Source organism: Mus caroli, chromosome 2, assembly GCF_900094665.2.
Source record: "Mus caroli chromosome 2, CAROLI_EIJ_v1.1, whole genome shotgun sequence".
In the NCBI taxonomy this organism is placed as follows: domain Eukaryota; kingdom Metazoa; phylum Chordata; class Mammalia; order Rodentia; family Muridae; genus Mus; species Mus caroli.
The window spans coordinates 86,035,862-86,051,608 of NC_034571.1; the positions used below are offsets into that span (position 1 = coordinate 86,035,862).

Consider the following 15,747-nt stretch of genomic DNA (forward strand, 5'->3'; position numbering starts at 1 on the left):
AGGGAGAGCTGGGGATAATATATGAAGACCCATGGGTAAAGGGAGAAAAGAGACAACAGGACTTCTAGGGGCATTTAAATGCTCTCAGAAGATAACAAGAACAGAGCAAAGATAAGGTTGAAATAAAGCCTGGCAGACTGCCTTTGAACCACCTCCTGCAGGGCATGTGTTTCTTCCCAAAGACAGGACCAGGTCTGAAAGTCACCCCATATAGGGACAGACACAGCAAGCTGTCCAGTCTTCTCCTTTGCCTCTTTTCAAAGCAACCTGCATTCTGAAAGGGGCTAGAAGGGTTCACTAAAGCCAAGCCCTCACTTTGGTCCAAGCTCTGCTGACAGACTCATAAAACTTGGCCTTTTCCTCCCCAGTAAAACAGAGGTGTGAAGAGCAGTCCTTGGGGCTCAACTCTTGTCCTGCTGTTTGTGTTTGTTTGTTTTACCTACAATCCCCCAGTGTCTGCTAGCTCCTGTGCCTGACTCAGAGGCTCAGATCAGCAACTGACTCCTTCTTTCTTCTGCTTTGTACCTTCCAGGCGAGGGCTCAGAATATGGTGGCAGTGGGGAAGATGCCCTCAGCAGGATCCAGAGGCTGATGGCCGAGGGTGGCATGACAGCTGTGGTACAACGGGAACAGAGCACCACCATGGCCTCCATGGGTGGCTTTGGCAACAACATCATCGTTAGCCACCGCATTCACCGCAGCTCCCAGACAGGCACAGAGTCAGGGGCTGCTCGTACCTCCTCACCCCAGCCCTCCACCTCTCGAGGACTGCTCTCAGAACCTGGGCAACTGGCAGAGCGAGCGCTAAGCCCCCGGACAGCCTCCTGGGACCAGCCCAGTACCTCTGGGAGGGAACTACCCCAGGCAGCCCTGTCCTCTTCCTCCCCTGTTCCCATTCCAGTCCCCCTTGCCAGCAATGAGGGACCAACCATGCACTGCAATGTGACCAATAACAGTCACCTTCCTGAGGGTGATGGTAGCAACCGGGGGGAAGCTGCAGGCCCTAGTGGGGAGCCACAGAACCGATAGAGACAAAATGAGGCACTGGTACCTCCCTCAAGCTGCTGAGCAGAAGCAGGACCTCACAGCTGACTGGGAACTGATGCCTGCATCCAAGAACAGGAGGAATGAGAGGGTGGGGCATGGAGCCAGTGGATAAGGGGGCAGTCCAAGGGGCAAGGCTGGCCTGGGGTACTAGAGCCTTCCATGATCTAGAGCCCGGAAGAGCCACACTGCCGAGCCTGGTGTGAATAAAGAAGCAAGTGGGTGTCTCTGCTATGAACCCCCATTTCTCCTAGGATCACTGGCCTAGGAGACTCAACCCTGGGCAGAAGCCCCAGAAGAGTAAAGTCTTCCAGATTTAGACCACACCATCCTGGACAGAATGGTGGGACAGTTCTTCCCTGCCCACTACTGGAGGGACAAGCCACCAGGAGCAGAGGAGCACCCCCCCCCCCATTGCTTCCATCTCTAAACCTTCCAGAGTTCCAGCCTCTCTCATCCTCGTAGCCCACAGAGATGGAAAAGTCAGGCACAGCTTCCATGTCAGTGACTTATGCTCACCAAATGCGGACACCTGTGGAGTAAAGGAAATAGCCTGCTTGCCTGTCACAGAATGGAGTCAATACATGGTGGTGGACAGGTCCTCAGGAGTGGGGGGTGTAGGCTGGCCCACCCCCAGCATGTCCACCAAGCTCCCCCCTCCACAAGGCCCTCCATGCAGCACCTATGGGTGTCAGTATTACCTAAGCATAGGCCAAAGCCAGCCCAGGGTTGGAGGGAGGAGATTCCCGGTCAGAATGTGAGGTCTTGGTCTGGGATTTGAGGTGTTGCATGTGGAATCCTGAACTGTACGTGTAGTTTTTAGTGGCGAAATCAAGGCTCTGATCATTTTGTTTTTAGTATGAAAATGTGATTTCCTTTCTGTTTGTCACTCATCATAGAAACATTGTGGTGGGAGGAGAGGGGATAGTCTACTGCTAATGAGGGAGACACCAAAGATCTACATCATTAAAATGATGACACGCCCCTCACCAGGCTCCTGCTTCTTTCTGCCGAGAGGGAAGGAGGGTAAGAGGTTTGGGACTGGGGTGTGGAGGACATCCAACTGGGGGGGGCAGGTTTCCCTAGGCAGTTCAGTGGACCTAGTTAGTAATGGCATCCTCTGACCCATTAGCCCAAGTCAGCTGGTTGAGGGCTGCTTCCTAGATGGATGCACATTGGGGCAGGTAGGCATGATGGAGAGAGTCATCCTGATTGCTTCCTGCCAGGACTATAGGCCTGGAGTGACAGCTGAGTCACCAAAATCTTGAGACTCTGTCCAGTCCTAGAGACCACTGGCAAATTCTGAGCAGCTGAGAGGAGACTGTGTGGGCTTGTCTGCAAGCACCCCTGAAGGAGCCACTACCCTGTCCTGTCCATGTGCTGCTTCACTTGTCAAGCCCCTTAAGAAAGTGAGAGGGAGCCGGGCGTGGTGGCGCACGCCTTTAATCCCAGCACTTGGGAGGCAGAGGCAGGCGGATTTCTGAGTTCGAGGCCAGCCCGGTCTACAAAGTAATCTCCAGGACAGCCAGGGCTATACAGAGAAAGCCTGTCTCGGAAAAAAAAAAAAAAAAAGAGAGAGAGAGAGAAAGGAAGGAAGAAAAGAAAGGAAGAAAGAGAAAGAAAGTGAGAGGGGCTTTAAAGAGGTGTAATAAAGAGCTGGAGAGATGGCCCAGCAGAGAACAACACTGACTGCTCTTCCAGAGGACCCAGGTTCAATTCCCAGCACCTACATGGCAGCTCACAACTGTCTAACTCCTGTTGCAAGGGATCCAACACCTTCATACAGATACACAGTCAAAACACCAATATACATAAAAATATTTCTTTAAAGTATAATAGAAAACCCAAGGAACTGCCAGCAGCTGGACTACCACAGGTAGGATACTGGGTGGAGGTGGGGATGGTGAGAATTACAGGTTCTGACACAACAGAGATGAAAACAAAAATGGCCAAGCAAGTAATGCAAACTGAGGTACTGTGAACTGTATCTGCAGTTCACTGTAGGGTACTGCCAGTGAATTGTGTCAGTAAACATCCACTAGCTGTGTGACTTTGGACAAGCCACTTGCCTTTTCTGTGCCTTGATCTTCCTTGCAGGAGTGTACTACGGAACTGCTTCAGTTTACTTTCAGAGCCATAAAATCAATCAAACCATTGCAACTCGCAGAGCACAGGCATCTTGAGACCCGCCTTCCTTTAAGGGAAATAAGTTGAATTAAAATATTTGAAGGGTGGAAGGACACCCACTGCCAAGCTTATTCTACTACAAACAGATGTATGCCTTGGTTTGACAGGAGAGACTCTGAATTTCTTGAGTGTAAACAATGTGCTAAGTGTGCTTGATCTGCCCCCATCAAAACCCCTCAAGTAAAGACCTCAGTTATCAGGGCCACGTGACTAACAGCCAAGGTACACACAGCTGGGTCTGTCATCAACACAGAAGTCAAGGCACGGGGAAACTGAACATGCTGTCTAGTTGATTGCAAACAGGATATAAAGAGGGCTTGTGATACAGTGGTCTAAAAGTGAGCATGCCTTCACTACCCGTTCTGATTGGTTAGTCATACCTTGTCTCCTTAGGAAGTCCACATCCAGGGAGAGCCTCCTTAGTGGTAAGCCTTTGCAGGACCCCTTACACATTACAACTACGTGGTGTCAGCAGGATAGAGACTGGTAGTCCCTTAAGAAAGCGTTCCAAGACCCAGTTAGAACAAAGAAAGCAGAGAGACTAAATTGGGTCCCCTAGTTTCAGTTCAGCTTTCCAGAGTTCATCCATGAGCTCTGAGATGTGGGTGGGTGAAGTAAAGGCCCAGGCTTCTCAGACTGCATTGGCTTTGCCCGTGGTTGGAGGCATTTCTGTTTTCTGGACCCTCCTGTCCTTAACAAGTCTCCTCATTTGATGGCTTAACACTCTGCCCTCTCCCATACATACAACACTTTCATTCTCCCAAGAGCACCCTGCTCCTGGCCCCCAGGCAGGGGGATATGGTAAAGTGGAAGAAGTTGGTAACAACTGAGCCTCTCCTCTCCTGTGACATGGAGGCAAGAACAATAGCACTTCTTTCATTTTTTCCTTCCGAGGATCATGGGAGACCAAAGCGCCCATGGGAGGGAAGATGGCTTCTCACGCTAGCCTGCCCTCAACTTTGTCCAATGTTGACGTCCCTCTCTTCAGCATGGAGAAGCCTGAACCAGGAGCCTTCTCTCACAGACTCTAGCTCATGTCTCCACCCATTCATTCTCTGTTCCTAACTCCTCTGTCCTTACAAAGCTATCCCTACCACTACCACTCTCCCCAGGAGCCCCTACCAGCCCTTGCAGGAGGGTAGAGGAGAGCTGAGATTCAGGTGGTTTTTCCAAGAAGTCAGCCGGCTTAAAGTTAATTGGCTGTTGACATTCAAGAAGCTTTGTGGGTGACCGGTAATCAGGATCCCGGGCGCGAAGGGGTGCATTCAACCCTGGCTGGCCCGGGAGAACAAGCGCGGGTGCTTAATCTGAGCAACTGGCCTCCGCACCAAGGACATGTGGAGCTGTCCGAGGTGCTGAATCTGCCTACTTTGGGCCTTAGCCTAGTACTGTTGCGGGAGGTCTGGGAGACTGGACTTTCCTTCATGGCCTGTTCTGTCCCAGGTGACCTTGGGCACCTGGCTTCCCCACATAGGCAGCGATGAACTCATTCGCGACTGGATAGGAGACTCGTGTCATCTTCAGTCTCACAGCTAATGCGCGTCCCTTCCCGGGCGTGGAGAGTGACAAGATCTTTAGCCAGGGTAGATGCTCGCCTGTCCATTCTCACCTGCTCTTCCCAGGCCCCGACGGCTGCAGTCTTTTGGCTGTCCGGCGGCTATCAGGCAGCGCTCTGTCCCGACAGAAGCACGTTGCTAGATCTGCCCCGCCGCACACCAGGGGCCTGTTGGGGCCAAACCCTCAAGACCAGGATTTAACCTCAGGCGGAACAACGAAGGGGCTACAAGCCGTGGAGAGGTTCGAAAACACTTCGGTGTCCAGAGTGCGTGGTTAGGGCGGAGGCGGGGCTCATAGCCAAGCTTGGCCGCCTGGTTCTTCCCCAGCCCGCGAGGGGGCGCCTAGTCCCCATGACAACGCGGACAGCCCCCACCCCACCCCCCGGAGGGCAGCGCCCGAGGCCAATCCTCCTTGGCGACTGTGGGCGGTGCCCTCGGTGCTGGAGTCCGGAGTTGCGGGCCATCTCCCGGGAGAGGTGTGAGCATCAAGGGTACCTGACACTCCAGGTGGTGACCCCCGCGCGTCGCCGCTGGGTGACCGGCCCCGGGCGGGCGGTGCGTCCCCACCACGATTGGCTGCTTCCCTGTGACATCACGCGGCTCGGGGAAAAGTGCGAGCGTGAGCGCGAGTCGGAGCCACAGCGCCGGGAGCTGCAGGCGAAGCAGGGGCCGCCCCTTGGCACCCTGTCCCCGCCCCCGGCCCCCGGCCCAGTCGCCCACCCCACCGACTCGCAGGGCCTCTAGCTAGTTCCGCCGTCTGTCCGGCGCCAGCGGAGCAAGACAGAAGCAGCGGGTGAGTAACTCCGCGGAATCGCGGGGGCGGGGGGCTCCTATTCAAAGCGAGGATGTAGGGTTCTGGGACCCTCTGAAGGTTTCCAGAGGTGGGTCCGTCTGGAACGGGGCCCAAGACCCCTTTGAAAGGCAAGCGCGGTGCGGAAGGGGCGGAGAGCTCAGAGATGGGGCACCCCTCTGAAAGAAGGACCCCAGGTCTCTAAAAGGTTTCTCCAGGTGAGCCTCTAGGGATTGGTGATCATTGAGAAGGCTAGGGGAGGAATAGTCCCAGCCCACAGTCCAACCCCGAAGCAGAGCAGCCGTCGGGTCAGGACCCACACTCCCTCACTCCCTCCCGTTGGCTCTTCTTCAAGGCGCCGGAAGATGAAGCCCCAAAGCGCCCGTTTCCCGCCCGTCTCCCTGCCCTCCGTTCCCACCTTGGCCCACCGGGAGCCTCCAGTACGCTCTAGCCCGTTGGAGTCCTCTGTCCGCGACCTTGAGCCCCGACGGAAAACACCCCTGCTCTCTCCTGTTTCCCTTCCCCCTCTCCAGGAGTACCCTCTCTTTTACTCATCCGGGGAGATACATCTCCCAGCCCTCCACCCTCCCAGCTCTTAGAGGAAGTGTTAGGCACAATGATTTGGCCCAATATCCAGCACCCCTCTCTCTTCCCCTAAAGTACAGAGGCTTCTCTCCGCCTCAGGAACAGTCCTGGGGGCCATAGCTTTCCTGAAGTGATCACTTAATAATCGAAATTCTACCCCATGGGCGCGCAGAGCACCCTTTCCCGACTTGACAGCAGGGGTAGGGGCTCGAGAACCCGCGGAAGCACATTGCCCACGCCCAGAGAATACAGGAACTGCGTGCCTGGGGGTTGATGGGAGGGCGGGGCATCGGAGAACCTTGGCCCTTTCGACCAGGACCCAGACGTGATGGAGCCGGGAGATGGGCCCAAGGGTAAGCCCCGAGATTGTCTTTGAGATAGACCTGAGCCCACAGCTTGGGAACTCGGTGCCTATTTTGGCTGACAGGACTAGACAGGGCCTCTCCAAGGGTTGCGGGTTGAAGAGTGAAGAACAATTGTACCCTCCTGACCCAGGCCTCGACTGGGCTCCCTGTTTGGAGGCTCTACCCCTGCCCTCAATGCGTAGGGCACATCAAACTGAGCTCGGTGACCCTTACGGCTCGTCGAGGCTTCTCGACAGAAGTCAGCCCACTGCTGGGACTGCACGCTCTCCATTCTTGACAATGCAGTTAGGACCAGGTGCCCGGGGCCACTAAGATAATGGTTCCAAAGTCAGGGTTTCTTCGCAGCCCAAATTTTGCTCCTTTCTCAACCCTTTCCCCACCCACAGACCGGGCGCTTGCCGGTGGTTCCCGCCGTGGGAACTGGGCATTCGCTGATAGTCCAGCATTTGCTCCCGCACACAAATTCGCGGTTACGGCCACCGAAGCTCTATGGCCAGACACGCACACACATGCACTCGCACGTGTCCACATGGCGCTGGCATGCTCACACGTTCAAAGGCGCACCGGTATCCAGGCGTGGCGGGGCGCACATTGGCACATGCAAGCAGCTACTAGTGTCTACTCGAGCTCCCCGAGCTCCCGAGTAGTCACACACAAACACAACTCGCACTCGTTTTCCCACCTACACGTTCCTTGATGGGTGCCTTGTGGGGTGCGGGTGGAATCCCGACGCCTTAAAGTTCTTCATCCTCGAAACCCTGGCCGAACCTAAGGAACCTTTGTGGCAACCTGGAACCACGGAGACAGGCAGTATCTCCCTCCCTTTGCTCCTTTGTGGGAGAAGCCCTGCCCTGACGCTTTTCTGTATTTGCGGTTTACACTGGGACTTGACGTGGTGAACCTCCGGCTCGGGGTCCGGAGCTGGCACCGGGGACCAACATTGCCATCTAGCGGTGCTCACAGACCAGGGTGATGGCTGCTTGCCTTCTCGGCGGGATTTGGGGGGGGGGGGGCAGAGAATTGTGCCTGAAGGTGCTGCGGTCTGAACGTCTGAGAGACTATCAGAGAAGTCTAGAAAGAAAACTGGGACCAAGTTGAGAAAACTGAATTTACCCAGTCTGCATCTGTCGGGGCTCCGGGAAGACCAGACCACCCACCATTCATCTGGTCATTTACTTGTCAAGGCTGTTTCTTGGTCCCAGGAGGACAAAAGGTCAAACCCAAGTGAGGGAGCTGGAATGTGAGGGTTCCACATCTAAGATGCATCTTGCGGGGGGGCTTCTATCTTATGTGGTTTGGGGAATACCTTGGAGATAAAGTGTCCCAGACCCTCCCCTTCTTGCAAACTGGATGACTCTCATCTGGCTCATTATCGTGATGCCCTTCGGTAAGAGGACTTTTAGGTCTGTAAGATGAGGTTACCAATAGTACTTACCTTTTCTGGGTGCTATAGGCAGTAAACTTTGAGGGGCTTCTGACTCAATAAACAAGAGAGGTTGTATTTTTCCTAGCTCACACATCTTGCCCCCCACCTCCCCACCTTCATCTTCTTATCCTGCTGGCTGCTGGCTGCTGGCTGTGTTCTGGTCTTGAGAGACTAAAGTGAGGGTTTCCTTGGTGCACGCTAATGGTTCCCCTACTGGCTTGCCCCTGTCCCTGGGTATTTGGGTGGGGTGGGGTGGGGAGAGTAGCCTCTATACTTGATGCTACCCTCCAGGCTCTAAGACATCGGATGCTTAAGGCCCCATTTTGGAGCCGAATACCACTGTGGAGTCTCTTGAAAGAACTGATCTGTCTTTTGCCCTTGACTCCTTGGGTGACCTTGGAGTGTCACTACCCCCCTTCCTCCTGTCTTCCTTTGACCAGTGGATTTAACTTTGAAGCCAGAAGGCAATCTCTTGTATCTGTTGTGTTGGAGCTGGAGAGCTGGGCCCAAGCTTGGCCTGTGCCATTTCCAGTTGGAGAGCAAGCTGAGGTGCTTCAAAGGCCATAGTGGGACAAGATCCTCTATTTTGTAAATGACAGAACTAGTTCTCAGAGGGCAAATGGCTCTCCTTGGGCTGTACAGCTAGACCTTGCTGGCCTGCTATTGAACCCAAGCTGCAGACTTGGTGCCTGTTCCTCCACAGCTGGCTGCTGCACCCTCTCTTCCTCTTACACACACACACAGGCTCGCATGCACGCGCTCGTGCGCGCGCGTGCACACACACACACACACACAGATGCACACACAGACGCACAGGACTGCGTATACGACCTGCGTGTGGCTGAGATGGTGCCTTTGTGCGTATGTGGAATGCTTGTGTGTTGGCGGGTGTGAAGGAGGCTGGGCTGAGCGGCTGCCCTGGCACAGCGTGCTGGGCGTGGGCCTCCCTCACATGTATGGAAGAGGAAGGGGAGGAGGAGAGAGGAAGGGAGCCTGGTGGGAGGGAAGGCAAACTCTGGGGAGGGGCTCTGTGTAGGACCTTAGCTGGGTCATCCTCTGTGTGGGATGTGAACTCTTGGGCTGGCTGCAGGTTCCCTCCAGGGTAATTCCCTCATCCTTTGGCTCCGTGAGGGAGCTTGTCCTTAGATCTTGGGGAATCAGATAGACCCTTCCTTCTTCAGCTGCTTTGTCTTTCAGGCTTCTGATTTCTTTGCTGGGGATCTAACAGGCCCCACTCTGTCCATTCTTCACCCTGGGACTGGGCAGGGCAGGCAAAGCTGAGCTTCCTGAGTCATCTCCCGATTCCCTTTCTTATTCTTCCTCTTCCAGGTGTCCCAGCTCCCACCTCACCTATCCTGGTCGCTAGCGTGACCTCCCTAGCTCTTAGAACCATCAGGTCCTGTGTCTTTCTTGACCACTCTCCTTGCTCCCAAATGCACTGGAGCAGCCACAGGATGTCAAGGAAATGTGGAACCTTATTTAACACCTCTGAGCCTGTTTCCTCAATATCTGCCTTCGGTTGTGAGGAAACATAGAGTGCAGGAACTCAGTAGACAATCTATGCTGGCTGCGATGATGATGATGATGATGGTGGTGGTGGTGATGATGATGACGACAATGTAGGAATGGGAGAACAAATCTCCCTTGGCCACGATTGGTTAAGAAATGTCCACGTGGTTAGACATGGTGGAGCATACCTGCAGTTCTGGTCCTCTAGAGGCAGAGGCAGGCAGATCAAGGCCTGTGACTTTGAGGTCAGCCAAGTCTACACAGTAAGACCTTCTTTCAAAAACAAACAAACAAAAACAAAAAAAACAAAAAAAAATAAAGGAAGAAAGAAGAAAGAAAAGAGATGAGCAAGTGGGGCTGCAGATGTAGCTCAGTGGTACACGTGTGCGGCACATGTCTGCCATGTGTATAGCCTTGGCTACAACCTTCAGTAACCAAAAAGGCAGGGGTTGGGAAGTGACCAGCCTGAGTGGGCAAACAACTAGACATTTGGCCCTGCTGCCCGCCTTCAAGTCCTTGGGGCCATTTCCTCATGCTACCCCTCGCTTTCCTGAGCTCCGTCTCTGGGCCTTTGCTCTATCTCCTTGCCTTCCTTTCTACCAACTTTCCTCCTTGCCCTCATCTGTGTCATCTTCTGGGTGAGGCCGGTGATCAGCCAGCAAGCACCAAGTTCTCTCCCGTCTTCTCTCTCAGCTTTTCCTTCACCATCTTCTTTCTAGCAGTACCCCCCCCTCATGTGTTTCTGTTTCCCCCACAAAACTAGATGATCCATTCTGAGATGGGGACCATGTGTGTTCATTCACTTTTATAACCTCAGCCCTGAGCTGATTACAGTGCTTGGCTGAGGAAGCTTTCAGTAAACGTTAGAGGACTGAGGACTCAGGAATGGTTGGCACAGGGAACCCTGACATTTTCCTGGATGAAGTTCCTCCAGCCACAGTGCATGACCCCTCCCCACTCCCCCATCCTCTTCCACCATTCACTTCTGTGCTGTCTCCTTCCTCCTCCAGCCGCTGCCCACCTGTCTCCAGTTGGGTTCAGCATGGCGAACTTCACACCTGTCAATGGCAGCTCAGCCAATCAGTCTGTGCGCCTGATCACAACAGCCCACAACCACCTGGAGACAGTGGAGATGGTGTTCATTGCGACAGTGACTGGTTCCCTGAGCCTGGTGACTGTGGTGGGTAACATCCTGGTGATGCTGTCCATCAAGGTCAACAGGCAGTTGCAGACAGTCAACAACTACTTCCTGTTCAGCCTGGCGTGTGCAGATCTCATCATAGGGGCGTTCTCTATGAACCTCTACACCTTATACATCATCAAGGGCTACTGGCCCCTGGGTGCCGTGGTCTGTGACCTGTGGCTGGCCCTGGACTATGTGGTGAGCAATGCCTCTGTCATGAACCTTCTCATCATCAGCTTTGACCGCTACTTCTGCGTCACCAAGCCCCTCACCTATCCAGCCCGCCGCACTACTAAGATGGCAGGCCTCATGATTGCAGCCGCCTGGGTCTTGTCCTTTGTGCTCTGGGCCCCTGCCATCTTGTTCTGGCAGTTTGTGGTGGGCAAGAGGACAGTGCCTGATAACCAGTGCTTCATCCAGTTCTTGTCCAACCCGGCGGTGACCTTCGGCACAGCCATTGCTGCCTTCTACCTGCCTGTGGTCATCATGACGGTGCTGTATATTCACATCTCGCTGGCCAGCCGCAGCCGTGTTCACAAGCATCGACCCGAGGGCCCCAAGGAGAAGAAAGCCAAGACACTGGCTTTCCTCAAGAGCCCTCTGATGAAGCCGAGCATTAAGAAACCTCCACCAGGGGGCGCTTCTCGAGAGGAACTGCGCAACGGGAAGCTAGAAGAGGCTCCTCCGCCAGCCCTGCCCCCGCCTCCACGCCCAGTGGCTGACAAGGACACTTCCAATGAGTCCAGCTCAGGCAGTGCCACCCAGAACACCAAGGAACGGCCACCCACAGAGCTGTCCACCACAGAGGCCGCCACCACACCAGCGCTGCCCGCCCCTACCCTGCAGCCACGAACCCTCAACCCAGCCTCCAAGTGGTCCAAGATTCAAATTGTGACAAAGCAGACAGGCAGTGAATGTGTGACGGCCATCGAGATCGTACCTGCCACGCCAGCTGGTATGCGCCCAGCAGCCAATGTGGCCCGAAAGTTTGCCAGCATCGCTCGTAACCAGGTGCGCAAGAAGCGGCAGATGGCGGCCCGGGAGCGCAAAGTGACTCGGACAATCTTTGCCATTCTGCTGGCCTTCATCCTCACCTGGACACCCTACAATGTCATGGTCCTGGTGAACACCTTTTGCCAGAGCTGTATCCCCGAAAGGGTGTGGTCCATCGGCTACTGGCTCTGCTACGTCAACAGCACGATCAACCCTGCCTGCTATGCACTCTGCAATGCCACTTTCAAAAAGACCTTCCGGCACCTTTTGCTGTGCCAATATCGGAACATCGGCACAGCCAGGTAATCGGGCAGGTGCCCTAGGAGGTGCTGGTGTCAAGAGTGTGTACCGGGGAACCACATGGCTCACCGGCTGTGGAGGAGAGAGTAGGCGGCCCCACTCTGAGTTCGCATCTGCTGAAGAGAACAGGTCTCCCAGACACCATGAGGTACAAGAGGCTCTTCGCTGGGATGGGAGAGCAGATCTCTACTGAAGCCTAGGAGGCTCAGCCCAGGGACGGTCTGAACTGGCATCACCTGGCCCATATCTTTTCCCTTGCCTCAGGAAGATGGGGGACGATGGCTGGAGTGGGCAGCGGCTCTATCAAGGCCAACCATCGGTGGAGGTGGATGAATAGAGCAGAACCTGGGAGCGTCTTGAGAGGAGCAAAAGGAGCCAGGCTTGCAGGGTGGGGTCCCCCCCCCTCCGTTGTGCTGTAATCGGTGCTTTCCGCTTTCCTGCGCCCTCCTCCCCCTTGCATGTAGACTCAGCCCTTCCCCTGCCCCCAAGTCCCACTCCAAGGTGAGGGACTTCCTTGCCACTGTTGCTCAGCCAGGCTCTGGATGGGAAGCCAAGCCCTTTGGCACTCCCCTGGCCAGCAGTCATCTGGACGGGGCAACTGGGAAGCCATGCAGACTCCAGGGGACTGAGTCAATTAGTGGTGGATCTTATTGTCAAATTGTCAAGAACCCACCCCCCAGGTCACACATCAAATGGACAGCAGTGGGCAGTGCTCCTCTCTACCTCTGCACGGAGGGAGGTATGGGTCCAAGGGGGCAAAGGTGATGGGGGGGGGGGACTTGGTGATCCATACAGCCCACAGTGGCAGATGACACAAGCAAGCACCCTCATTGATCCCCAGTGAGAAAATTCCAGACTTGCAGTAGCCTGGACCAGAAAGACTCTTGACTAGCTGGGACAGAGTTCAAGTGAGTCACCCAGGTCCCCTTCCCTAACCCCAGCCCTGTGGGTCCCTGGGAGACATTTTTTTTGTAAATGTTCTGCTCTTTTTCCACGAGCTGTAGGGAGCACTTCCTGAATAGCCCTCAGCTCCCCTCAGTCCATCTTTCCCCATCCTCCCACCCCCGACAGAGCTCCATGGCAAACTCCCTGGGAAGGGGCTTTTATATATTAAAAAAGAAGCTTTTATTGGAAAAAAGTGAGTTTATTTTATTCATGTCTTAATAACAGGTATCAGGGTGGGGAGAACAAAAGGGGGTATGGGGGGGCTCACTTTCCAGAATCTCTTGTCCCTCCCCACTTTGGGCACTTGGTGTGGGCGTGAGAGGACAGGCGTGATTGACAGAGCTGACAGGAAGATAAAAGGCACTGGTGGGTTCTATCTTGGGCCTGTGGGAGAGGAGGGCTCCGTTCAGGCTCCAGGCAAGGCGGGAGGCTCTCTGGCCTCCTGACTAGTCCTTTCCTTTTCCTTTCTTGGCTGGAAAACAATAACAGAGATGCATTAGTGCGGTGGGTGACCTAGCTCGGACTCACCAGACAACGTAGTCAAGTCCATCAAGGAGAGAAAATCCTGCCCCCTAGTGGTGACTGACCAGTTCACCTGGAAGTGGTGGGAAAGGGCAGCCATGTGATGCGAAGCCTTTCTTTATTCCTTCAACTTTTTAACCCCTGCCTCCCCCCCCCCGCACCCCCTTTTAAAGACAGACTCTCAAGTCTCAGTCTGTAACCTTGAACTCAAGGCAGTGCTACTGCCTCAGTCCTGAAGTGCCACTTTTTACAGGCACGAGCTACCAAGCCTGACTTTCAACTTTCTATTTTCATCTAGGATCAGAGTACTTCAAGTTCCTCACCGGGGAAATGGGCAGAGTCACCTCTGCCCTGCTGGCCTCAATAGCTGTTGGGAGTCAGGTAGCAGCATGTCCCTTTGGGACAGTCTTTCCCTAGTTTTAAGCGCAGAGTTAACTCCTCCCTGATCCCACCCCACCTTCCTCAGTTGACAAAGACAAGCCTTTCCCAGGAACCCAGATCGGACGATCCAACAGAGAGAGTAGTTTCCACTTGGGCAGAGGGCTTAGCATCTCCTGAGAGTGGCCCTCAAGTGCCTGCCCATTCCTAACTTTAAGACTGCTCTGCAGAGACAGAGCATGGAGTAGCCTGGCCCACAACCCCACCATATTCGCTGACCTTTGGTCTTTGACTTGGTCTTGGAGGTGCAGGGCTTAGTCACGCGGATGGTCTCCTGGCACTGGGCATTGTACCGTGCCTTCTTCAGAGTCCCTTGGCGGGCTTTGGTGCCAGTGCTCCCATCACACGCCCCCCAGCTCTCAAACTTGTATTTGCAGTCGGCTGATGGGAGAGTGGCCCCACGGTGAGAGACAGGAGGGTTGTGGCTGTCCTCCTTGCCTCCGGTTTATAAGGACATACCCTCTGGCTTCCCGCCCTCCTCCCGTGCGCCACCTCACCTCCAAATTCCTTCTTCCAGTTGCAGGGCACCTTGCAATGGACGCGCTGGGTCTGGGCCCCACAGGTACCCTCGCGGAAACCCATGCCGCAGTCCTTGCTGCTGGGGGTGCAGGGCCCCCAGGTCCACTCCGAACACTCGCTGCCCTTCTTCACTTTCTCTACAGGGCGCAAGGAACAAAGTTAAGGACTTGGCGTGCCGGACCAGCACTTGGTCACACGGCCTCACCTGCCCACCCCAGCTTTCTTTTACTCCTGAGCCCACCCTACCCGGTCACCTTTTTTTTTGGCCACCGCGGACGTGACCGCCAAGAGGGCAAGAAGGGCGAGAAGGAAGAAGCCTCGGTGCTGCATCCTGGGGGTAAAACCTGGGTTAGAGTTTCTCGCCTAGTCCCTTCTCCGCTAGGAACCGCGGGAAGGACCTCCCACCCTTGACTGACTTGTCCCACTTTCCAGGCCCAAAACGTCGGACCGACAAGGGGGAGACGGAGGGAGGACTTGGAACCGATGTCTCAGCGTACCCCCCACCCCCACCTCAGCCCCCTTGGTGGCAGCAGCCGCCTGAAGGGACTAGGGCCACAGCCACTGCGTGCGCTCACTCGCTCACTGCTCGATGCTTCGCTCCCTCCCGCTCCGGCCTGTCCCGCTAAGGCCGCTAAGGCCCCTTTTGTCTCCAGAACCGGTCTGAGCCGGTCACATGGGCCCCCGCCCCTCCCCCCACCCCATGGAAGGACCCGCCCCGCCCCTTTCCCCCAAACCCGCACCTCCCCAGACCCCCTAGTCCCCGCCTCCATTCCCGCCCCTCGCCGAGCCGGGACTCCCGCGTCTGTGCCTCTCACCTCTGATCTCTGGGTCTCTGGCCCTGGAGCTCGGTTTTACCAGTGCGCTTCTGGCTCAGGTCCCCTCGTAGCAGCCCCAGCTCTCTATCCCCTCCCCTTCCCCTGGTCTAGGCCTGTCTATACTTTTCCCTCTCGCAGCCTGTCAGCTCTCAGGTCACCACTTCGCTTGCCCACCGCAGACCCCGGGAGTATGTCCTGGTGTCACAGGCTCGGGGCGGCCACCGCACCCACGAACCTTCCCTTCGAGGCCGGGCTCACCTCCGGCTTGTTTTGTTTTTTTTTTATCAGTTCACTCAGAGTGCAAGAGAGGTCTCTGATGTGACAGGGAGCTGGGTACCTGGGACCTCAGATGGCTCCGGGTGAGCAAGGCTCAAGAGCCTTTTTCTAGTGCAGGTTTAGGGGAGGAGGAGGAGGAGGGAAGGGCGTTGGGGGGATGGGAAGCACATAGAAATGAGTTTGGTAAATCTTGTCGCTGACAAGAGCTGTCTGAGAAGTTCCAGACCGGGCTTCGCCCGGAGGTGATAACCGCCCACCCCTGACCCTGGGGCCTCAGGCTCACCTCAAGCAGAT

General features: G+C 55.3%; 3 protein-coding genes across 8 annotated transcripts in view; 2 read left to right on the forward strand and 1 right to left on the reverse strand.

Annotated features, from left to right (window-relative positions):
* The window catches only part of Ambra1 (autophagy and beclin 1 regulator 1), a 181,753-nt gene extending 179,720 nt beyond the window's left edge, over positions 1-2,033 (forward strand). For all 4 annotated transcript variants that reach the window (XM_021182585.2, XM_021182592.2, XM_021182598.2 and 1 more), the window contains one exon: positions 533-2,033. In XM_021182585.2, the coding sequence (XP_021038244.1) occupies positions 533-1,029 (497 nt within the window). In that variant the 3' untranslated portion in view covers positions 1,030-2,033. The remainder of the gene's footprint in view (positions 1-532) is intronic.
* Positions 2,034-5,318: 3,285 nt separating this feature from the next.
* Positions 5,319-13,070, forward strand: Chrm4 (cholinergic receptor muscarinic 4). 2 transcript variants are annotated; one of them, XM_021154867.2, is made up of 2 exons: positions 5,319-5,580; positions 10,473-13,070. In XM_021154867.2, the coding sequence occupies exon 2, from the start codon at positions 10,505-10,507 to the stop codon at positions 11,942-11,944; it is 1,440 nt and encodes a 479-aa protein (XP_021010526.1). In that variant the 5' UTR covers positions 5,319-5,580; positions 10,473-10,504; the 3' UTR covers positions 11,945-13,070. The 2 variants fall into 2 exon arrangements, with proteins under 2 accessions (XP_021010526.1, XP_029340654.1); XM_029484794.1 differs by lacking the exon at positions 5,319-5,580 and adding an exon at positions 6,474-6,515 and having other exon boundaries at positions 10,473-12,686.
* Positions 13,051-15,534, reverse strand: Mdk (midkine). Of its 2 annotated transcripts, none has more exons than XM_021154875.2 (5): positions 14,938-15,108; positions 14,617-14,693; positions 14,341-14,499; positions 14,063-14,224; positions 13,051-13,355 (listed from the first exon to the last, which is right to left on the reverse strand). In XM_021154875.2, the coding sequence occupies exons 2-5, from the start codon at positions 14,690-14,692 to the stop codon at positions 13,330-13,332; spliced, it is 423 nt and encodes a 140-aa protein (XP_021010534.1). In that variant the 5' UTR covers position 14,693; positions 14,938-15,108; the 3' UTR covers positions 13,051-13,329. The 2 variants fall into 2 exon arrangements, with proteins under 2 accessions (XP_021010534.1, XP_021010543.1); XM_021154884.1 differs by lacking the exon at positions 14,938-15,108 and adding an exon at positions 15,178-15,534 and having other exon boundaries at positions 13,062-13,355.
* Positions 15,535-15,747: the final 213 nt, after the last annotated feature.